General features: G+C 47.3%; 1 protein-coding gene across 1 annotated transcript in view; it reads left to right on the top strand.

The window, feature by feature from the left end:
* Nucleotides 1–9,878: 9,878 nt before the first annotated feature.
* The window catches only part of Pex16 (peroxisomal biogenesis factor 16), a 59,418-nt gene continuing 45,084 nt past the window's right edge, over nucleotides 9,879–24,212 (top strand). The window contains exons 1-4 of the mRNA XM_050177814.3: nucleotides 9,879–10,014; nucleotides 18,023–18,135; nucleotides 18,814–18,947; nucleotides 22,221–22,384. Coding sequence (XP_050033771.2) covers nucleotides 9,903–10,014; nucleotides 18,023–18,135; nucleotides 18,814–18,947; nucleotides 22,221–22,384 — 523 coding nt within the window. The 5' untranslated portion in view covers nucleotides 9,879–9,902. The remainder of the gene's footprint in view (nucleotides 10,015–18,022; nucleotides 18,136–18,813; nucleotides 18,948–22,220; nucleotides 22,385–24,212) is intronic.

The raw sequence follows: 24,212 nt of genomic DNA, 5'->3' as shown, positions 1-24,212 counted from the left end.
GTCTTGGATTGTCTTCGCAACTCTCACGTCCTTCTTGGAACCGTTTGCTACAACGCTTCACAGTGGCCAATGAAATGCAATGTTCAACGTACACGGCAGCCATACGGCGACTAATTTCTTTTTCCGAAACATATTCAGCTGTCAAAAACCTCACGACAACATGCTGTTACACTTTCGGAGTGTCCATTATGCCACGAAACCAAGTTCAACCCAATGTACAAGAGCATTAAAGAACTTTTATCCTCACACCTGTGTGTCACTTTCGTAAACGAGAGATGCATCTGTGCTATGTGCATGCCTCGCAGATAATGAACCGAACCATTATTGGGCGGGGTGGGTTGGCTCACTTTCATTTCACTCGCCTTCGTGCATTAGAAATGCGAAGATACAGCTTGATAGAAGGCAAAAAAGTGTCACTGGAAACAAAGTTCAATGCACGTATACACGAAACCTCGCAACAAGATATTTCAACATAACTACAAGTCTGCAATAAATCTACGTATCTAAGAAAAAGTCACTGTATAAAATGCGTTAAACAAGGCAAATAAACATGTTGCGCAACCACAGATTCACAGATCACAGCCCTCCCCCCCCCTCCCTCGACTCCCTCTGATGTATCGCGCGCGATAGGAGGCGGCGAGCTTGTTCCCTGTTTTTCTCCCTTGCGCACACAAGATTGAGCCACCCCATCGTCGGCAAACCCATGCCACCCCACCCCCCCTTACGCATTCACTCGCACATGCAGCATGCGGCACGCGGTCACGATGTTTTCGCCCTTGAACATGAGGGCGACGGCGACGGCAGGAATGCGCCTGGACGGGAGAGAGAGAGAGTAAACGTTTATTGTAATAAAGGTTGTTTGGTTATGGAGGGTGGAGCCCCTCCTCCAGGGCCCCACTGGTTACAGCGGCTCGCCGGGCCTGGTCAAGGGTCGCCAGTTGGCTTCCCAATTCCACTTCCGCGAGTCGCGCCTCCCACGACCAGTTATGTAGAGTGTTGTCTAGCAGCGGCGAGGTGGCAGCCGCCGGACGTAACGCGCACTGGAATGTTATGTGTTCCAATGTCGGTGTTCCTCCCCACGGGCATGTGTTGCTGTATTTGTCTGGGTACATTTTGTGTAGCCTGTATAAATGTGGGAAAGTGTTTGTTTGCAGGCGGCGCCAGTCCCGTGCTTGCCTCCTGTCTAGGTCTGGGTGAGGAAGGGCTTTGGTTCGCCTACTTAGTCGTTGTAGTTCGAAGATTTCTCTTGGCGCACCGGGTGTCGAGGTGTTCTCTCGGGCGGTGTGGCCCGCGGCTCGGCCTGTCATGCCTCGAGCCAAGCGGTCCGCCCGTTCGTTCCCCGCTATCCTTGTGTGCGCCGGGCACCAGGTCACGCAATGATCCAGGGTGAGTTCCGTTCCTAGGATGCGGAAGACGCAGCCCGGTAAAGCCCCCCCCCAAGGAAGAGGCGGCAGGCGTCCTGCGAGTCTGTCAGCACGTAGGCCGATCGGCCCTTAGCTTCCGCGGCGCGTATGGCCAGGGCTATGGCCACAGCTTCGGCCGTTGCAACCGATTTCGTGTGTATGGATGCTGTTACGCTTGTTCGTCCTTGGCTAGTCACGACTGCTGCAAATGTATTGAGGGTGGCTGTATTCTTGTGATACGAACTCGCGTCTGTAAAGTAAGTATCCGGATCGCTTCGCCGCCTTAGTAAGGTGGCTGCCCGCGCCCGTCTCCGTGCCGCATGATGAACTGGGTGCATGTGACGGGGGATTGGCGCCACGTGGATTCGCTCTCGGATTTCAGATGGCGGTAGTATTGTTTCGTCGCCGCAATATTGTAGTGTCAGTGGATAGTGAAGTCTTTGTAAAACCGAGCGTCCCTGAGGTGTCGTGTTTAACCGTTCACGCTGCGCCATTAGGGTGGCCGCTGCATATTCCTCGAAAGTGTTCATCATTCCTAATTCCTTCAGTCGGATCGTACTTGTGCTTTCAGGCAGGCCGAGTGCTGCTTTACAGGCGATTCTTATGAGCTTATCCGCATGTTCGATGTCGTTACGCCGCGTGGTTTGGAAAGGCAGAACATACGTTAGACGACTAATGACGAAAGCGTTTACTAATTGCATGGTGTCTGCTTCGGTTATGCCTTCTCGGCTGCGTGCAACTCTGCTAATAAGCCCAGTTACGCTCCGAACAGTGCGTCTGAGATTGGAAAGCTCTATGCTAACGCTGCCCGTTTCTTGAATGCACATTCCCGGTACACGCAGATGGGATGCCCTCTTGATGGGCTCTCCCTCCAAGGTGAGTTGCAGATCCGGAGCCCTGGTCGCTAGGGTATGTCTAGGTCTTATATGAATATACTCCGATTTCTCTGGAGCGCACCTCATGCCTGCTCGCCTCATATAGCTTTCAATGGTGTTGATGGCCTGTTGAAGCGTGTCCTGTCGGTTTCCGTAGGACCCTTTGCAGGCCCAGAGTGTAATGTCGTCTGCATATATGGCACAGCCAAGGTCCCGGTTCTTCTGTAAGTCCAGGGCCATTCTACGTAAGCCGATGTTAAAAAGAAGTGGTGACAATATGGATCCTTGAGGAGTGCCCTTATCTGGTAGGCGATACAGGGCAGAACGTGCTGAACCCAGTCCTATTTTCGCGGAGCGGCTGCTCAGGAAGTCTTGAACGTAATGAAATACTCTTTCACCACACCCGACATCTCGTAGTCCGTCTAGTATTGTAGTGTGTGAGATGTTATCAAATGCCTTATGGACGTCGAGTGCTAGCAGGATTCTGTCCATACTGCCCGGAGCAGGATCAAGCACCTCATCTCTTAATAGAAGAAAGACGTCCTGTGCACAGATTCTCCTGCGGAAACCGAACATGGATTCAGGGAAGAGTGAGTTTCCTTCGATGTGGGCTTCGAGTCGGGTTAGAATTACTCGTTCAAAGAGCTTGCCCATGCAAGACGTGAGCGATATGGGCCTGAGATGGTTCAGCTCGCGCGGCTTGCCCGGTTTTGGTATAAGCACGATGTCTGCCTCCTTCCATTCTCGCGGTAGTCTTCCGTCCGGTCGCCAGACCTGTTCATTGAAGAAGTCGACTAAGTGCTGTAGGGCTACATCACTAAGGTTGCGCAGCATTGCGTTGGTGATTTGGTCGGGTCCAGGAGCCGTGTTCTTCTTGAAGGTTTGTGCCGCTGCGTAGAGCTCTGAGAAGGTGATGGGGGCTGCGCCTGGAGGGTCCACATGATTGCTACCGCAATAATATAATGAGTATCCGCCAACTGAAGCGTCTCTTGGCCCATTACTTTCCACAAAAGAAGTAAGAAAATCAAACTTTCACCATGCGACAATTTGCTGCGCCGCAACGATGTATTTTTTTCTTTTCTAGGGTGGGGGCATGGAAATGAAAAAACGCAAGGAAGGCATGTTGACTATAACCGAATGCCTACTTTGGGCGCCTAATGCGGCTACCGAAGGAATATCGAAGTTAACGTGAGACGCGTTTGGTCCACAGATAACCATAGGCATGCTGCGCGGTATCGTATCCTAATTTTCCGAAGAAATTCCGCTCAAGCGAACGCGTTGCAATCCGTCGAGTCCCCGCAGTGATGGCGGCGAGTGGCCATGCATTTGTTTCTTCTTTTCGTCTGCTGGCCAGAAAGCGTCCAAACCTATGCCAGACGATAATCCACTCGGTCAGAGAAAAACGAACGCGCATCGAAGTGCGCTGCGCGGGGATCGGGGCAACACGAGAAAAACGCATGCGCTCTGGCTGGTTCCGGCAGCCTGCGGGTAGCGAGAACGAAAAAATATTAATAATAAAAAAATGAAGAGGCTTAGTGTGTTCTCAGGAATGAAAGTCAAAGTAGAAAAATAAATAAGAACGTAGTTACCTTTGCTGGCTTTAGTACCTTGGCATGGATGCTTTGGCGCAGGTGAAAGAAAAATGTTGACATTCTTTTCTGTGACATACTGCCACAAATGAACCACCACAACGCTTCGTCTCATCGGACCTCGCTGCGTGCTTTGTAAACTTGTCTGATAGTGTGTTGATTTGGCTTGTCTCGTTGTATGGTCAGATGTAGGACTTTAGAAAAGTCAACGCACCTTTGGCTTCAAATGTTTATAACAACATTAAGCCCACAATATTACGGAATTGAAAATCTAAAGCCCGACTTTGGAAATGTCAATGAACCTTTCCCATCAACAGTTTATGAGAACTTCATACCCGTAAAGTTCCAGAATTGAAATCATGCGCTCCGTCGATTGCGCGGCCTCCGCGAGATGCCACGACGAGCCCGCTTGCCATCAAAACGCCCTTGAAACTTTGTGCTCTGGAGGGGCTCCTTGCGTTACGATATGTGACTCCCTGTGCATGGGCGTTGCCGCTAAAACCAGTCCGATTTCGCAATGTTCGCGCTGAAATGTCTTTTCGAGCATGAAAAGGTCATTCTAGACTAAATCGAGCATGATTTCCGGCGCCGGGGGTTATTTTGGTTGGCGGCGCACGACAGCACGAAAAATTTCGGGGGGGGGGCTGAAGCCCCATAAGCCCCCTCCCCCCTGGCTACGCACCTGGTGTAGGCCGCCGGGTTTTCATGTCCGAAACATTTGACTCTGACCTGCTCTAATAGTTCAGAGTCCGGTCCCTCGAACTGGTGTACCAGACGGTGTATGGCCTTATTGTTTTCAGATTTTGTTTTTGTTGGGTCCAGGAGCGCCTTGAGTATGTGCCATGTCTTTGCCGTGCTAAGGGTTCCGTTTAGTGACTCGCTAAACTGTTGCCAGTTTTGCCTAGTCAGCTGAGCCGCATACTCCTCCGCCTCCTTGGTTATCTTTGCGATTTTCTTTTTGAGCTTCCTGTTCAGCCTTTGTTTTTTCCATCTTTTAGTGAGCCCGCGTCTTGCCTCCCATAGCTTGAGTAGTCGCGAGTCCACCTCAGGTGTTTCCTCTGTTCTTTCTATTTCTTTGGTGTACTTGTCGAGCATCTCCCTGAGCTTGTTTCCCCAGCCTTCTAGAGACTCGATGTTTCCCTCTATAGTTTTGCATTCCTTCCTGAAGGTATTCCAATCTGTCACCTTGGTGGTGCCAAATGTGCGTTTTATTGTTTCCGTTGCCAATTGCATTTTTAGGATGTAGTGATCGCTGCCCAGATTCTCCAGCAGGTTTTCCCATTCCGCGTTGTCTGTTCCCCGAATATATGTCAGGTCGGGGCACGTGTCGGAGCTTATGCCGTTACCTAGTCTGGCTGGCGTACTGTCGTCTGTTATGAGGGTGCAGCCGTATATATCTGCTGCTTCCTTAACGTGCATGCCTTTCTTGTCTGGTTTTATAACCCCAGGACAGATCTTTGGCGTTGAAATCTCCTACAATCACTAGGGGGTTTTGTTTTGGCTAATTTGCTCGCTCCTGCAAAAAGTTTGCGGAAGTCCGCCTCTTTTTGGCTCGGAGGACTATAGAGATTTATGACAAAGACACTGCTGTCTTTTCTTTTCTTTTTTGGAATGATTTCGGCAATACCATGGTCTATGTCTGTGTCTATGTCTCACACAATAATACGGCAGCAGGTTCACCCTTTCCCCCGCTCTGCTCCGTTAAGGCCAGAGCCAGCAAGCGCGAGACAGTGAACGAGTGCGCGAGGCGCAAGCAGGCGCGCTCGTAATGTGGCGTCGCAGCCAATGGGAAGTTCCGCTATTACTGACACCGCCGGCTTTCTCGCTCAATGGGCTATTTGACGCTTTCGCACCAAACTACGCTAGTTTGATACTGAAGTCATTTAGTTTTCCACAACGTTAAGGAAAGTAGATATCTGAAGATAGAAAAAAGTTATAAGGTAGCCATGTTGTGGTAACGTTGTGGGTCCCTGAAATGGTTCGGACAAATTTCATAGTGGCGTAGGGTAGAACTACAGTGAAGTATTCACACCACAATTTAGATGAAGCGTCTCATATTAAGAGAGCTACGGACGATTACAAGTTACCCTCCTCCCTAGCCACACCTTTCCTCAAGTCGTTTGCCGAGTGATCGGGGCTAAGGTCCACCTTCACTGGCTCTGCGTCATGATGTGACGTCGTGTCGTCTACTTCCGGTTGTCTTGGAGCCAGCGAGCAGCGAAGCAGAGTACCCTTGGTTACTGCTGTGTTAGTTGTGTGTTTGGTAGAGCTCTGTGCCACCACGTGGCTGCACCGTGCAGGTCATTCACGTTGGCGCCTCCGCTCTAGTTCACTGTACCTCCGCTACCTACGCTCATCCCGTAAAACACTCAGGCCACTTGCGCTTGCGTTTACCCGAATACCGGACACGCTAAACTCTAGTGTGGTAGTAATCCTTCGGCGTGAAGCGACGGCCGAAACCGTGTATAGATGCCGGAGCCGATAGGATACCTACAGTCCTATGCACTGCAGCCGCTCCGCTCGTTTGCTGCCTTGCAAAGGGACACGATGCGCAGGTTGACATATCGCCGATCGCTACGTTTGCAGCCCACAATGCAACAAGGGCAAAACATGGTGCTCGCGATAAGAAAGGTCGATACCAACACTGACCGCGTAGCTAGCGTCAACACGGAGCACGTTGTAACACAAGCAAACGACACTTTCTGTGTGCCGGAAGTGCTTGAGTGTAGTGGCAAATTGTCGCTGTGTGTCTTCTCTTTCTGTTATTTTTTATAGAAAAACTTAACCCACATTCCAACTATTACGAACAAAATTTGTTCGCCATAAAGCTTGAAAAATTATCGATGACGCGACCTGGGTAGCCAATCGGATAGCTAGCGCTACTGACGTCAGATACAACAACTGACACAAGTCTGAAAACTCAGGCGAGCGGCGCCATTGCGATCGGCAGCGATGTGCATTTTTGAAACCTTATAATAAATTACACGCTTTACGCCGGGCGCTTACATGCGTCACTTAATGATCACAAGGACCTATTCTAACGAGTCAGTACGTTTGTACATAATCATCAGAATCGTTTCAGGGTCAACAAAATGCCTTGTTGTGTCTGTTTGTATACAATTATGGGCCACGGACTTCGCTAAATTAAACACAATGATCAAAAGAACCACAAAGACAGCCCTGGGCCTTCTGGACCATGCGTTCACCGCAAGGCTAGAGGCCTTAGGCATGCACAACACGATCGAGGAGCTCTTAGACGCTCACCACACAGTCCAAGTCCGTCGTCTCTCGTTAACCCCGGCTGGCCGCACAGTCCTCCGGAAGCTCAGTCTCGAGGCCATCCGCGAGGTTACAGAGTACATGACGATTCCGCGAAAGGTCAGGGGGCATATTTATGCACCGCCTCTACCCCGCAACATGGACCCCGAGTTCCATCAGGGCCGTCGGCAGGCCCGTAGTGAAGCCATTTGGCCACGCTACGACTCGCAAGATGGAGTGGTTTATGCAGACGCGGCGAGACACCCTCGCGGCGACCTCATGACCGCAGTGGTAGCGGATCACAACGGAAGATTGACAGCACACACAACAATCACGGCTGGCCGAGTGGTGGAAGCGGAGGAAACCGCAATTGCCATGGCCATGCATGCGGAAGCGAATACCGTCATCAGCGATAGCAAGCAGGCCATCGGCAATTTCGTCCGCGGTAGAATTTCCAAACAGGCGTACCATGTCCTCACGCTGCGGCCCCTAAGCGGCTTGAAAACCTTCGTGTGGACCCGCGCTCACCCGGCTGTGCCTGGCAACGCGTCGGCTCACAGTTTGGCTCGAGATCTCGCGCGCCGAGCCTCGTCCGCAGATGCGGACGGCGTGAACGAGGAGGAGAGACACGAGGAACCCTGCGAGACTTATAACGAAATAGCCCATAGGCATCGCTTGAGGAGTCGCGCGCTCCCACCACCGGCCAAGCAACTCGATAAAACGCCAGCGGTCGCGTTTAGGCGATTCCAGACAAGCACATACCCACACCCAAAGTACATTAACAAAATCACAGGGGGCAAGGAAAGCGACCTATGTAGACTCTGCTTGTAAACAGGGACACTCACACATACAATGTGGGAATGCACCTCGCTCCCGTTTTCTCATCCCCCCGTCAGCAGCGAGACTGACTGGACAACCTGGCTCAGTTCCGGGAACGTCGACCGACAGCTTGAACTGGTGGACTGGGCGGAGAAGGCCAAGCAAGCCCAGGGCCTTACTTGAGCCCGATCCCTCAGCCACCTCCCCCTTTCCCCTTCCCCCTTTCAATAAAGTTTACCACCACCACCAACTACAATTATGGTGCACTGAAATAGGGCAATATGTGTCGCCTGATGGCGAAAACGTGACTATTTTTGCGATGACGGCCTGGGATGCTGGAGCCATAAACCGCCATAAACTCTATGGCTGGAGCGGCTGGAATACTCCGGTCTACTGTAGCGTCATCTGTCGCTGCAGCCTGGACCGGTAGCATGAGGGTAAAATACAAGGCGCGCGCGCGCGTGTGTGTGTGTGTGTGTGTGTGTGTGTGTGTGTGTGTGTGTGTGTGTGTGTGTGTGTGTGTGTGTGTGTGTGTGCGCGTGTGTGTGTGTGTGTGTGTTTCGTAAAACTTTGATAGAAAAAACACGTGCGAACATACCGAAGGGCGAGAGCAGACGAGCGTTTGTCTTCCGCAACCTAGTCGCTGAGCAGACGACCAGGAACACTGCATGATCGGTAATTGTAAACGTGCCAGCTTAGACGGTATAACTGATGTATCCTAACAGTTTGTCTTCTTTATTTTTGCAAATGATATTAATTTGAATCGTGTTTTGAGAACGTTCTGGTTTATAAATGTGGACAGTTTCACATAACATATTTAAGTTTCGCGCTAGACACACTGCTCGATCGCAGCGCTATCTTGTGGAGTCATCGCAGATTGGATAACAAATATGGTGCGAAACAGTTCTTCCGTTTTGCTAGGCGGACACACGCACGCCCGATTTCCGTACACTAATACCACCCTTTTCTATTTACGCTAACTGAACAGATAATAAAAATATGTGCATTTGTTGCTAACTGAACAGTGCCCAAAAGAAGAAAGAGACACTTGATATCGGCACTTGACATTGCTACGCGCAAGTCTACTAACGCCAAATGTGCCCTTTTACCACGACCGCATCAAAATACAGTGCAGCTGCGCCATTGATTACCGATTGTGTCTGTCAAGGCGTAGAGTTTCCTGCAGTAATTTATGAAACACTATGTTTCAAGGCTGGCGTTTGTGGTTCTTGTGGGCTGCGCCTAATGCGTTGGAACCACTTCCTAGCTTTCTCCAATATGTCGTAACATGTTCTTTTGTGTAGCAACTTTGAGATGCAGCACGCGATAGAGTCTTGGTATTGAGGTGAAGCTCACTGTACTTTAACCCAACGCAAAAACACGGCTTCTTTCAAGCACGAGGATATTCCGAATCTCCAAGTGACTGCAGAAACCAAGGCGTGTTGCAGAGAACATATTGAAAATTACGACCAGCACACTGATTTTGTGACGCCTGTAGGTTTGATAGCTCAATGCGTAGGGGTTGTCCCACAAATAAATGATTTTTACAGCACTACAGTCGCTCGCAAAACGACTCACTCCACGGTATCTACTCAAGACTTTCTTCAATGTATACCTGTCCCAGCCTGCTATGTATACTTTCCATGGCGTAACGCGTGAACAAGCTGGTAAGGTAAGAGTGTCGTGGGTAGGAGGCATCCCTCGTCTCGTTTTCGAACTTTGGGGCTTTCCGCATAGCTACTTCATAACGCTCACATTTACAAACCAACGACACAGCGTATGGAAAACGTGGCAAATAAACATTCCATTTTTCGCCAAGTTAACCAAAACCGAAACTGCGAGCACCACACGAGGTAGCGCCTCCTAACACACGCCTTCGTGCACTTTTGTGCATTTTGCCTCGGCAAGTGTTCATAACCGTATTGCGTCACGCATCACATAAACATCCGACCCGCAACATGCCCGCAATGGCGGACTTGTTCGCACGGTATCGTGAGTTCGTGAAGGCGAATCCTGCTCTAGCCACCGAACTCGAGACTGTACTTCGCTGGATCTCCTACTTCACGGCAGGTTAGAACGCCGCTTTCTTTCTCTTAGTCATCTAGCGTTGTCACCGTGATCCGGCTCGTGCAGAGCAAACTTTTCACCGAGTAGCTCAAAGTGATCACTGTTCCGCTTTCACTTGGCAACGACGCGCACCTGCTGCTTGAGTTCATTGCGCTCTTTTGTGCCTTGCCCGGTCAGAGTTAGCACGATCAAATTTAGCGCATAGCTTCGTCTGCTGTAGCGGCTACATTTGTGTTAATGCTACGGACCACTATATTGTAACTGTAGTTTACAAGTTCGCCTCAGGCGGGTTTTGATTTGAAAGCGGCGACGAGCACCGGTCATTGACAGGTGTCATCTGCGTGTCACAGCATGAAGCGGACGCCGTGCGGGCGCATTCTGCTGTCGCCAATGCGAGACACGGGAAAAAAAAAAATGACGGGAGACCTTGCTTGACTACACTCGCAACGTGATTATTTTCCTTCCGCGTTTGCGCATTCGTGCTGCGCGGTCGTTGTTTGTTCTTGTTGCGAAATGCTGTTAGAACAATGCCGTGAAGACCACCTTGGTATAACTTTCATTGAGCGGCATGGTGCTACCCTCTTGCCGCGAATGTCACATATGTGCTGAGCGTACAGCGAGGTGTGCCGACTTGCCTTTTTGTCTGGCTGTACTCCGCGGGCCACCGTTTTCGCGTATCCGCTAGCACAAATTTTTAAGCGCTCCTTACCCATGATGTCTTCAGACGTATATTTAACTCTCACATTTACTGCGGGATCGCTGGCGCTAGTATCTTGCGTGGAGATTCACCATTCTGTATGCTCACACAACTAGCATTTGTACTTCCCTGCTTCATTACTTTGAAATGAGCCTCTTCGAAGTCGGTACTTAAAAACTAGAAGTTAGTGTGGCGCGCTGATGATTCACTTTGCCCTTTTTGTGCTTTGAATAACACACACAAATGGGAAAGGACCAGACTTGCAGCTATTCATCTTGCTCTGAACTCATTTGCTATAACTGCAGCAGGCTGTCACAAAGGACATATATAGCCAGCTTTTCAAATACAAGCTCCTTGTGACACACAAATCATCATGCTCATCTGCAACACTGTTTCTTAACCTGACCTTCAAAATACAAGCAGATGCCAGCATTCTCAGAGTCTGTGTGGGACACGGAAGACTGCAGAAATTGCTCAGAGCTATACAATAATTCAGTGTTCTTTAATAAATTTCGGGGATACAATCACTTTCACGAGATTTCACATGTCTAGCACTGGACATGCAGGCACCTACTGGCAATAGCGTCCCTGTCCCTGTGCCAAGCAAGCTGTCTTAGTGCAGTACCAGGAAAGCTTTCACCCGTAGATGTCAATACATGCAGTGCATTTTACACAAAAGTGATTGCACCACCAAAAGTGAACATCAACTCTGTCCCGGCTCCCAGCTGCATATTGCCACAGGGAAATGAGTTAAGATCGCAGTGTTGATGGGCAAAGTCTGCATTTCTCTTTTTGGCCTATGGTGAAAGAACGGCTTATAAAGTCTAGCCTTGGCCTACCGTCTCGGCATTATCTTTTTCGTCACATATTTATTCATTATCTGCATGCCAAATTATAATTTTATCTCCCCATTACATGTTTGTACCTCAGCTTGATCATTGTCATAAGCTTGGAATTCCATCATGCGGAGATAGCATCTTTCAGTCATTCGTACCACAAAATGCCAAAGAGTCGAATTGCCTTACTGCATATATTGCTGCCATAGTTAATCATGAGTATTTCAAGAATTCATTAGCTATCGCTGCAAAGAAAAGCCTTCTTAATGAGTTTTTGTTGCTAATCCTTTTGTTTGTTTGTTTGTTTGTTTGTTTGTTTGTTTGTTTGTTTGTTTCATTTTTTTTGTGCTGACTGCAATCACTCCTCTCTGTAGAAAGTTGCACAAATCTCACCTCAAGTCATCAACGTTGACTGTTGCAACTGAATCATCAGCCTTCAAAATACAAGCAGATGCCAGCATTGTCAGAGTCTCCATAACTCCACTCAACATTACTCCATAACTCAGCAGAAACAAATAGTGCAGTCCCGTGAAGTGCACGGGAGAGTTTAAAGTGAAGGAAATTAGCCAGGTAGGTTACTCTGTATTTTTTTCTAGGTTATGCAAGCTTTACTAAAATACCATTCACAAAAACATTTGCAGCAGAATCCATCTCACAATGACTGTCGAGGGTAATGTGGTTAGTATTAAACAATGTAGCAACACACCACATTGCAGAAGTCATGTTTATTTAAAATAAGCAGTAGTCATTCTGATATTTCCATGCTTCAGCGAAATGTGCACTGTCTCAGGTATTGGCCCACTTTGCTATGGAACTCGCTTGCCTAGGTTGCCCATGAACATTATGTTCATGGGCAACCTAGGCAAGCGAGTGACTACGCAGTGACGATGCAATGACGTCATTAGAGTGACGGGCAGTGTGACGAAATGGCATGATGACAGCCAAATGACAAAGCTGGAATACGACATTATGACGATGACAATATGGCAATGGATGCATGACAGCGACTGTATGACGACGATGGTATGACAAGGGAAGCAGAATCATGATTTAATGACAATGACATGATTATGACAGAATGATGAAGAAGGAATGACGTCAACAGAACAACAAAGGCGTTATGACAACAGCCGCATGATGACAATGGGATTATGTTCGTGAAGCGACAGCGATGCTATGACAGCATGACAACGAAGTAATGACAATATTAAAATGACCACCATGGCCTCACAACAAAGGTATGACAATGAATGCGTGATGACAGCGTAATGCGGCAGTGCAATGTCGCTAATGGCATGACAAGGGTATGAGAACAATGGGATGATGACGATGGGGGGACAACAACTGCATTACGAAGACAGTATGACGATGATGGCATGACAACTAGGGCATGGCGTAAGTCGAAAGACGAAGCTGGAGTGTTAACAGGGAAAAGAGCACGACGGCCTCATGGCGACGGTATAACAATGAATGCATGACAACTGCCTGGCAAGGATGGCGAGATGACGACGACATGCAAACCTGGAATGACGACAATGCAACAACCGCGACAGCATTATGATCACATATTTAGCGGCCCAAGCTGTTAAACAACTTGGATCACTGGGTCTGCAGAGAAGGCATGATGATGACTAAATGAAGAGAGTTAGAAGACGAAGCTTTAATGACGATGATGAAATGGGAAACGACCACGACAGCGGCATGACAAGAGTCTAATGACAACGTTAGAGCTTGATTAACTTGGGCGATCATGAAGTCAGTACAGTGTCGCACAATTTCTATGTAGCTGGCTACGAGGAAAGTACTGAGGAATGTGGGCTGATCCTGGAGATAGTGCAGTCCAAAACGGAGCCTCAGAATGGGAGCTGCCACAAGAAAAGAAGACAAGGACGTGTCGCAGGGCACACACACCAGGCGTTTTGAAGAGCTGGTTCTCTTCGGAATCAGAAGTATGTTTGCGATCGTGGCCTAATGGTTAGAGCACCGGTCTGCTGTGCTCGACAGCGGGGGTTCAATTCCACCGATCGTGGCACATTATTTTCTTTTTATTTTCATTCCATGGTGGAATGACAACGCAATCACCATGTCGTCATCACGACCATGAGCACATACCTAGAGGCCCAAGATATTAGACAATTTGGGTGATCACTGGGCCGGTCTAGAAGACGTCACGATGACTGCATGACAAGAGTCAGATGATGAAAGTTTAAAGGGACCCTGAAATGATTTTGACAATTATGTACAAATGCACAGAGTCGTTAGAGTAGGTCCTTCTGATCATTAATTGATGCATCTAAGTTCTCAGAGTAAAGCGCGTAATTTATTATAACGTTTTAAAAATGTACATAGCTGCCGATCGCAGCACACTGCTTGGCGGAATCTTCAGCTGCCCCTACCCATATGACATAAATTCCCCAATTGACATCACTAGGGCGAGCTATCTGTTTGGCTTCCCAGGGCGTGTAATTGATAATTTTTCCACCTTTATGGTTAACAAATGATGTTCGTAATAGTTGAAATGTTAGTTAATTTGTTTCTATAAAAAGAAAGTAACAGAAAGAGAATGCACAAGAACAATTTCTCACTACACTTAAGCACTTCCGGCACACAGCAAGCGTCGTCTGCTTGTGTTAGAACGTGCTCCATCTTGACGAGAGCTTTGCAGTCAGTGTCGGTCTGTCTTTTCGCGGGCACCATGATTCACCTTTGTTGCGTTGTGGGCTGCGAGCGTCGCAACTGGCAACGTCACGCTGCGACATCGCATCCCTCTGCAAGGCAGCAGACAAGCGGAGTGACTGCAGTACATCTGACTGTTGCTATCCGACGGGCGCCAGAATTTGCGTGTTTGCGGCTGTCCTTTTACACCAGAGAATTACTACCACAATAACGTTTCACGAGTCTGGTATTCAGGTAAACGCAAACGAGGGGGCAGGGCCTGGCCACTTTACCTTGCCGTTTCACAGACGAGCAAAAGCGCAAACGTGAATGATCTGCACGGTGCAGCCACCTGGTGGCATAGAGCTCAACCAAACACAGTAGCAGTAACCGGAAGTGGACGACACGACGTGCCATCATGACGCAGGGCCAGTGAAGGTGGAGCTTAGCCTCGATCACTCGGCAAAAGTGTTGAGGAGGAAATGCATGGCTATGGAGGAGGGTAACTTGTAATTGTCCGTAGCTCTCTTAATATGAGACAAGTTGTTCACACAAGTTGTGGTACAAATGATTAACTTTAGCTGTACCCTACGCGTCTGCAAAATTTGTACGGAGCTTTTCAGGGGCCCTTTAACGACGATGATGGAACAACCATGACAGCATCCAGCTACAAGCATGTACTTAGTTCCCCAAGCTGGTAGACAACTTGGACCACTGGGTCGGATAGATAGATCTATCGATTTTCTCAAAATGCTTGAAGCGCACAAAGGATACTCATCATTCAATAGAAGTCTTGCTACTGTTACTTTTCAGGTTCATCAAGAAAAAATGAAAAATTGCTGTCAGTCAGTAAAAAAATGCTTTCTTTCTGCAAAATTTTTGTCCCAACATTAACTGGATATTTTTTTGCTTTTGTTTTTGTTAAGCTTAATGAGTAAGAAAGGCAGGTTTCTGTGCATCAAATGTGTTTGCTTTAAACTCTATCAGATGCAATCAACAAAAATTGTCTTCACCTTGCTACAGAGTTGTCCTGATCAATAAAGGCTTACGATTTCTGTCAACTTTTACAAGCTACACTCAACCCACATTGCTTTGAACCGCTCATGACCTGTGGCTTTTATTTGAAATATCCAGAGTTGAATAAAATATGAATTAAAATGGTGTCATAAATAATTGCGTGAGGCATATTTATGGAAATATGCAAACATCTGACAGTGACTGGCCATCCTTTCCCATGGTGGAGAGAGCCATAAAACATATCCATCAAAGATAGCGAGCTGCAAATGCATAATGACGAGACCAGTGGCACTCATCGACACAGAAGCCTGGATATTGATTGTAGGGACATTTTCAGTGTTCCTGTGGTTATGGATTTGTTGTTGTGCACTTAACATATACACTAAGGCCCATTCCAGAATTACTTGCAAGGCACATGAATAAAGATAATTGCATCAACTGACTAGTCAGGAAATTTATAAATCTGCTCATGGGTAATAATAACCACAGAAATTGCATTAGGCCCTGGCACTGTGCTAAGAAACAGCAAAAGAGAGAAGGCACAAAAAAATATGGCAATAAATGTATAAGCCAGAGTTCCTGAACACTACTAGATAGGAAAATAGCACTTCTGTAACACAGGTGAATAGTAGCTGGATGAGTTGCTGGGATTCGATGCAGTGCACGCATTAATCTTGTGTGTATTTAATGTGTGTTTCTTGAATAAATGGTCTCATCGCTCATATTGGTAGTTTTAATCCAAAGCATGCTACGCCTTGTTCTTGTGCTTTATGGTAGATGGGTGGGAGGAGGGTGGGTCGGTCGGTCGCTTGGTCGGTTTCGCCTCACTGTAACAAACAGAATGTGCGACCATTGATATAATCGAACCTCTGTCGTCAAGCACAGCAGCTTGGTGTTCTAACCATTAGACCATTGCAGGCATAGTTCTCATTCCAAAGCCAGCCAGCTCTTCGAAACACTTGGCGCGTGCGTGCCGTGCCACATCCTCATTGTGACAGCTCGCATTTTGAGGCTCCATTTTAGACTGCACCATCTCCAGGATAGGCCCACTTTCCTCATAGCATGCTACATAGAAATTGTGCAACATTTTACCAGCTTCATAATTGCCCAAGTTAATCATGCTCGAACATTTGTAGTCGCTGATGACATCACAGTCCATGTTCCTCTCACGTACGCTCATCCACTTCCTATGTAGGATCCAACAATTGCCATGCTGTATGCGCCAAACGGCCGACACAGAAATTGTGCCATTGTTGCCACACAATCGTCTTCAACATGGTCGTTGTCATGCTGTTGCCATCACAGACACATATTCTTGCCGATCCATGCGTACAAGTACTCAATTTACACAAACCTGTTGCTCCACTTGGCATTGCTTTGTAGAACCCCAAACAATGCTAGATAGCCATGTGTGTGCAAAATGCTTTGCATAACATTAATTCCCACAGTGCATGGGGACTGCACAAATTTTTTTCTGTGTGTGTGTCTTGTCTGTGTTGTTTGTGCTGTGTTCAGTTCAGTTCAGTTTATTATTCTTTAAGTACGATGAATTGGTAAGAGACAATATACAGACGGAAATAATCTAATGTAATAATAATATAATATAAGGAAATAGATCTGCACCAACTAGCTCAATTCAATGCATTGCTTCAAAACATTACGCATCACATGTACCACGACTGTCTGTACAAATTGTCTCAAGACGAGTAGCGCTGCATACAAGACGAAAAATAGAGGTATAAAGCTGGATTCATATTTAAGCATAACTAGCGGAAGTGTAAACAAATGGTGAAACCATAACTATATCAGATAATAATAATAACTTATTTACATCAAAGTACAGGCGCCGACAAAAGTGGTATACTCCACGCAACGGAAGCCGGAGCAATGGCAAACTGCATCGCAACGCCATCTACAGGCATCATCTGGGATCGAGACAGCCAATGGGTGCCCTTTATTATCTGCAGGCATGTCGCGTGACTCGTGTCAATGTAGATGGCGTCGCGATGCAGTGTGCCGCTGCTCCGGCTCCCGCTGCGTGGAGTATACCACTTTTGTCGGCGCCTGTACATAGTGCATGATGCTGGAGACAAACGGGAAAAGCTGCTATTAGTTACAGCTTGACTATGCTGCACGCCACACAGATACATTGCTTATTTGGGAAGGAGGAACAAAATCAAAGTACATACAATTGGCTATAGAGGACTTTCCAGCTGACAGTGGAAATATTTCCTGCTGAAACGAGAATGAAAATAAGAACAGTAAAAAATAGACAAGTGGTGCTAGTGAATATTAACAAGCAAACAAAGCAACCTTCATATTTTTACTAGGGGCAGAGTCACGATGCATAACTAGGCACTGTCGCCAGCCATTTTCAGTGCCTTGTCGTCCTGAGAAAGACAAGCGCTCTTGTGTAAAGATTGACTGCAGGCTGAGTCTTCTCTTGTTTCCCCAGAATTTATACCAAGTCATTAACAATTTACTCTGTCATTGCCTTGCTCTTGTTTGCCAATGCAAACTCTTGTGTCCACCTCAAAGCGAATCGCTTACAACTCAAATGGGCCATTTGCACGTATCAAGGCCTTACCACCTAAAGAGAACTGCAGGCTACAAGTATTGTGCTGCGCACATGAGCTTTGAGCGAGACATGTGAACTGCACTGGGAAATTTACACTTACTTGCATTTACTGTGGGATAAGTCACTGGTAGGACCTTGGAGTTATTCACTCCCTCTCACATTTACCAGGGAGAAGTTAGCATTACAACAAATCAGAGAATCTAACCTCTTTGGCTGGCGTTTGTGCAGGTCGATTTGGCAAGTCGGCCGTTGTTGCCGAGTTCCTTTATTCCTCGTCCAGTTTGCTGACACTCCTCAATGACCTCATTCTGCGACATGCCGCCGATGTTCCTGTGCACTTGGTAGGTACACATGTTCCTTGGAGATGCTATTTGGTTCTTGTTATTTGGAAAGATTGGAGGGCCATCCGTCTTTTTTTTTTCTTTTTTTTTTTGTGCTTCTTCACTTGCAGGCTTTGTGGATGCTGTTTGGTTGTGCAAACACGCGTCCTGGTAGTTTTCACTTCACTAAGTGACATTCTTTGCAAGCAGATTTCCCTCTAAAAGAGAACATGAAATAAAATTTTTGTCTTGCTTTGGTAGCTCTGTCGTACCATGAGTATGACACCTCGATTAAATAAACCTTCAAGGAACCATGAATTATAACATCTTTCAATGTGATGAATTGAAAAGGCACACCAAGTTTTTTGGTGTACAATTTGTTTACAACTCAAATGTGTACTGTTATCGTGAGTTCATAGCTTGAAGGCAAAACGAGGAGTTAGATAGAACAAGGACAAGAGCTTTTCCTGGTCCTGTTTACGGCATCAATCCTTTGCCTTTTGAGCGAAACTGCAACTTTTTTACATTTGAATTCTTTTCTCCGTACATGACTAGAATTGAAAAATGAAGAAATCCACGCAAGACACAGAACAGTGTTTTGTTATCTTTGCTGATTTGCATAACTTTCTGTGCTGCATCTCTTCTACAAAACAAAAGTACTCCTTGTTCTATATCAATCTCACATGCCTCGCTTTTTAGGACCGAGCCGTGGAACGGCTCCAGTCATGCCTGGCTGTTGTCGAGTATGTCGAGGTGTTTGCCGAGTTGGCTGCGCTGCACCTTCGCGGGGACCTGGCGCGGTGGGTGGCTGTTGCCATCGTCCAAACGCTCAAGTGAGGAGCACACTCTACCCCTAATTTTATATTGCTGCATGTTGTGTTTCCTTTACATGGTCTTGTTATGGCTCCTGATGCAACATCTTATCATTTCTTGTTTCATAGCCCATGTTCTTGCGTTATCTGCACACATTGATGCGGCCAGTGTGTCTGAAACAGTGCTGTTATTGGCTTCTCTGAGTGTGTCGTCTACTCGAGGCTTTCAGATCCTTCATGAACATTTGTCTTTACCTGGGTATTCAGGAAATTCTTGCGTCATGTGCAAATAACGGCTGGCCAAAAGGTGCTTCAATTCTGATTCCGGAACATGTACTGCTATGCTTGTCATGATCATTGGCACTGTGTAGCCTTTTCTTTGCGCACGCAAGTTCTCCTAATGTCTTTGTTTCTTTAATTGCTTTGCCATCAGCCATTCTTACATTGCATGACAATACAGTCAACAATGAAAGGTTATCATAATTTGCATACTTGGTCATGTGAACTAAATTGCTCAAAAAGCTGGCATTGCATTATCCCAGTCTGCTAGCTTCAAACAGTAGCCTCTTGACCACTCACCACCACGTTATTCACACCATTTAGCCTACCCATTGCAGTAGTAGTAGCAGCAGTACTAGTAGCAGTAACTTATTGTACTCAAGAGAGAAGGAGAAGAAGGGAAGGAGAGGCCCTGGGCATCAACTGTCCCCCTTCCCAGTGGAAAGGTACAGGGTGAAGAAACAGAGAAAAACAATTTGAAGGAGAATGTTGTTTTTCTTATATATTCCAAATTGTTATAAGTCTGTTCATCTGTATGCTTCCAAAAATTTGCAGTTAGAATCTTGAGTAAATGTGGAGTCACACAATAGAACACATCACCGATCACTGTTGACCAAGTGTGACACAGCTTGCCGGCATCAAATCATACATTGCATAACATACACCAGAGGCCAACCGCTCACAATATGGCTTCTCATGCCATCAGGCCACACTTACTGTGTAGGCTGCTTTACTGTTTTACTGTTTCGACCCACTAGTTTACAGGGGTCCTGAACCACCCCTCAGGCTTGGTGAAAAGACACAGGAAAGCAAACGCTACTGTGAATATCTGCGCCAAATTTCGCACTCATGCACGGGCACGTGGAGCTCACAAGTGGAGCGCAATGCCAGCTTTTTCTCAGTCGCTCTCTTTTCAACAGAAGCCTGTTCCTCACTCTTTTTAGGCTGCTTGATTTCGTAATATAGCAGATTCCCATACGCGACTGCTACTGGCCAATAGCTGACATCAGTGAAGCAAGGGGTTTGGATTAGTGCACTTCCTACTGTTACTTTGTATATTTAGTGACGCATTTTAATAAACTGGCTGAAGTAAGTGAAAATCTGCTTTTGAATTTCCATAAAAATTGTGTACTTCCAGAAGAAGCTGACTATCGTCTGTTCACGCTTGGCCGTGGCCACCCGCATAGGAACTAAATTTTGGCCACCCTGCTTATCGGTGTCATAGCTGTCAGGTATCGCTCATTTCGACTAGTTTTGAACACTCAACTAGCATTAACCACACGAAACTTTAAGTCAGACTGCATGCATGCTCACTCCTGCTTGCTCCTGGTTAGACGCCTTGGCAGGCTTCGCTTCGTATTGAGCTATTGATAGTGCTTCAGAATGTGCAAGTAAAATGTGGCTATTTTCAGTCGGTGAAGCTGGTGCAGGACAAAGCCGGTCCGCACCTCGTAGCATGGCCAGACTGGAGCATATGAGCACGAGCCCACACTTAAGCCCTGTCATGCACAAAACATTCGCTGTGCATACGCACTGCAGTTGCATGCTGCTGCGGTCTGCTGCGGTCTGCGGTCTGCTGTAGGTACCGTGGCAGCCACAGGGTGCCGCGACGAGTTTGCTGGCTGGGCGTACTGAGGCTCGCTGAGGACAACTGCGCTTAGCACATTGTAGGTGCCAAAACTGGAAGTAGTGGTGTCTACATGAGCGTCCAAAATCAAATTTGAACTGGCGCCACGGGGATATTGGAGCATGGTGGACATGCACCGCGCCTTCATAGCCTTCCCAGTGCAAGGCATTGAAGAAGGAGCAGAAGCACAGCGAATGGGATCACATGCGACCTTTGATTGCCAAAAACTCCACTTCTGCTGAACACATTGAAATACCTCTTGTGGTAAACTATTTCTGAAATAATCTATTTTAACCTAAAATGTATTTCTCATCTTTGATAAAAAGTAATTCAGGCCCTTTTAACCCTTTGAGGGTCGATTTTTTTCACCATATGCGACTGCCCAGGGTCAATTTTTTTATTGCAGATTCCCATTCTTCTTAGGGACTCATTTCGAAAAGAATTTACTGCAATTTTTCTAGGGTGACCGTAAAGTGAGAAAAAAATATTTTGCGTTGGTATATATGTACTTTTCATTCATGAATAACAACAATAAAAAAGGAAATAAACTTATAAGAATTAAAAATTTGATGCATCTTTATACACATAGTTCAAGGCCTTCAAAATGCGCACACGAGAATATTTCGCAAGACTCAAATGTTCCTGCTCTTACACTATATGTACATCCATAGCTAAATCAAACTGCGTAGGTGCACGCACTCAAGAAAACTGTGTGGTTGTGTGCCCGTCAAAAAAGCACAATGTGTGACAAACTTCCGCTAATCTTCATCTTATTGCCAACCAGAGGCAATTAGTTTTCGCGAGTTTAAAAAAGAAAAGAAGAAGAATAAGCTACGGAAACGCATGCACGGTGGCATCCTTCCTATGCGCACCGCTGTGAGCACTAAACGAGTGAGAAAGACACAATCGCCCTTTGAGCGATTAGTAATGAGACAGCCGTCAGTTTTGCAAGTGCAAGAAGCCGAAACCGCCCGCGGAACGAAACCCGAAATGCCGCCCGCCTGCCCGCACGCCAATGCGCCAGTGGTAGTATATAGATGCTCTGGAGCAAACTGGCTCTAAAACCATGCAGCGAAAACCGAGAGAGGGAGGCACGCGAAAAAAATTCCCTGTTATCCCACATAGTGGCAGCACGTGACAGAAAAGGAAAGGTTAGGAAATTGGTGCGCTTTTTAAACGTACAGACGGCACCATAAATATACGGCATTGGCTATTTTTTTACTTGTTCGCGGCGCCATATATTTGCATCATTGACCCTCAAAGAGTTAAGCAGCTACATCAAACACTAGTGCAGTCTGTTCAACCTCGTAAGGTTTCTCTTGTGAGTGCCACAGGCTATGTGAATATAGGACCGTGACCCCCTGTTGCCTGCTTTTGTGCACATCCAGGGCATGCCTTCGGTTGGTACTCCTCCTCTACCACAGACAGGGGCTTCAGTGCAGCCCCAGTGTTGCCCCCTTTGACCGAAAACTGGCCCGTGGTGACCCGGCTGCTGCCCAGCCTTGCTATGAGCTGCGACACAGTAGACGGCCACTGCGCACCTTGGCTGCAGGTGAGCATGTGGCATTTGCCTGTTTCAGCTTTAGCCACCTGTGGAAAGGTGTCTCAGCAACATACAGTCGATCCCGCATATGTCAAACTATTTCAAGGGATTAAGCTTAAACTAGGTAAATATTGTATTTTGAATTATCAATATATCGAACTTATTTCAAGGAGGTTCTGAAATAGTTTGATATATCAATAATTCAAAATACAAGTTGTACCTATCTGGAGCTTATCTCAAGACTCCGCACATCTCGCGCAGTTTCCTTAGATCGTGAAAAGCGGGAATTTACCGATTTCCCTCTATAAGGCCACGTCAACACATAAAAGTTTACTTATTTCTTGAACACGAATGGTGGCACTCTCGTTGGTCCATTGAACATGCTCCGCCTTGGCGCTTGCATTTCCTCTCTTCAGCATCGACAGCTGTCTTGCGACTAGGCATCATGTTGCTGTTACTAACTCCTCACACACCGTAAGTAGAGCGCACTCTACTCGCCAGCGAGCCACCTTCGCTTCCACGCGCTCTAGGATGAGACAGGGCACGTGTGCACTCATACGCGCTTCTCCGACCCGGCTCTCCTCCGTAATATGCTCTAGGGTGCCTCGACGCAGTGCCCTCCTTTCTGCGGCTCATGGCAGTGCACACGCATCGGAACACCCTATCGAACGCGGGCACTCGGTGCCATCTGGCAGGGGGCGCTGCAGTTCTGGGGGGACACAGCTTTTGCATCGCGGAAAAGGGTAAAAAAATCGATTTTTTAAAAATCATATTTTATGTTTCTCCAACTCTTTTTCTGTCTGATTCCGAAATATCATCACTGAAAACCACGTAGAAGTGCTAGAAAGATTTGTGGTATCAGCCAAGGTGGTGAGAAATTTCGTGGAAATCACAAAAGAACAGGGTTTTTTGAGCCGCTATATCTCCGGAACAATGTAGCTGAACGCCGTCATCTTGGTCTCGTCAGAAAGCGCATTTCTCCGTCTTCAAATTTGCCACTTCAGCTATCCCCTCCATACAGAAACAAGCACACAAATAGCTAGTGATTGAAGATTGGCCACGCCTACCACGTGACTCCAGCGCAGTTCGCAATTGGTGGGACATCGTCCGCTTGGCTCTTTGTGCCTCACGATCTCTAGACAATCTCCACTCTCCATAAACCCAACAAGTGTCAAAACAGGCGCTACGCCGACATCGCAATAGCATGGCCGATCCCTCCGCTTGTGGACATCTCGGATCCCTGAGCATCGGCTACACGGCCAAGCCTTTCAGCACTCGGTGTTGCAGAATTCGCAGCCAAGCACATCACGCATACAATCCTCGCACTTGCGGCTAAGCATTTCACGCACAGGCGCCTCCTACTTGGCGATCAAGTACATTGTGCCCGCACTTCTCGGACCCTCACCTAAGCATATCGTGGATCGGCACCTCCGACTGCACGACTAAGCACATTGAGCATCAGCACCTAGGACTTTATGACCAAGCACACCGGGCATCAACTCCTCAACCCCGCAGCTAGGTATTTCGCACATTGACACCTCGGACCTGCGACCAAGCATATCGCACGCTGACTCGTTGAACCCACGGCTAGGCATTTCATGCATCAGCACCTCGGACTGCGCGGCTAAGCTTATCGTGCGTCGACTCCTCGAGCTCGCAGCTAGGCATTTCACATGTGGACACCTCGGATCCACGGCCGAGCGCATCGCACGCCGACTCCTCGAGCCGCGGCTAGGCATTTTACACGTCGGCTCCTCGTACCCGAGACCAAGCACATTGCATGCCGACTCCTTGAGCCCACAGCTAGGCATTTCACTTGTCGGCACCTGGGACTGCA

The sequence above is a fragment of the Dermacentor andersoni genome, chromosome 4 (genome assembly GCF_023375885.2).
Source record: "Dermacentor andersoni chromosome 4, qqDerAnde1_hic_scaffold, whole genome shotgun sequence".
Classification (NCBI taxonomy): domain Eukaryota; kingdom Metazoa; phylum Arthropoda; class Arachnida; order Ixodida; family Ixodidae; genus Dermacentor; species Dermacentor andersoni.
This window is presented reverse-complemented; position numbering and strand designations above follow the sequence as displayed.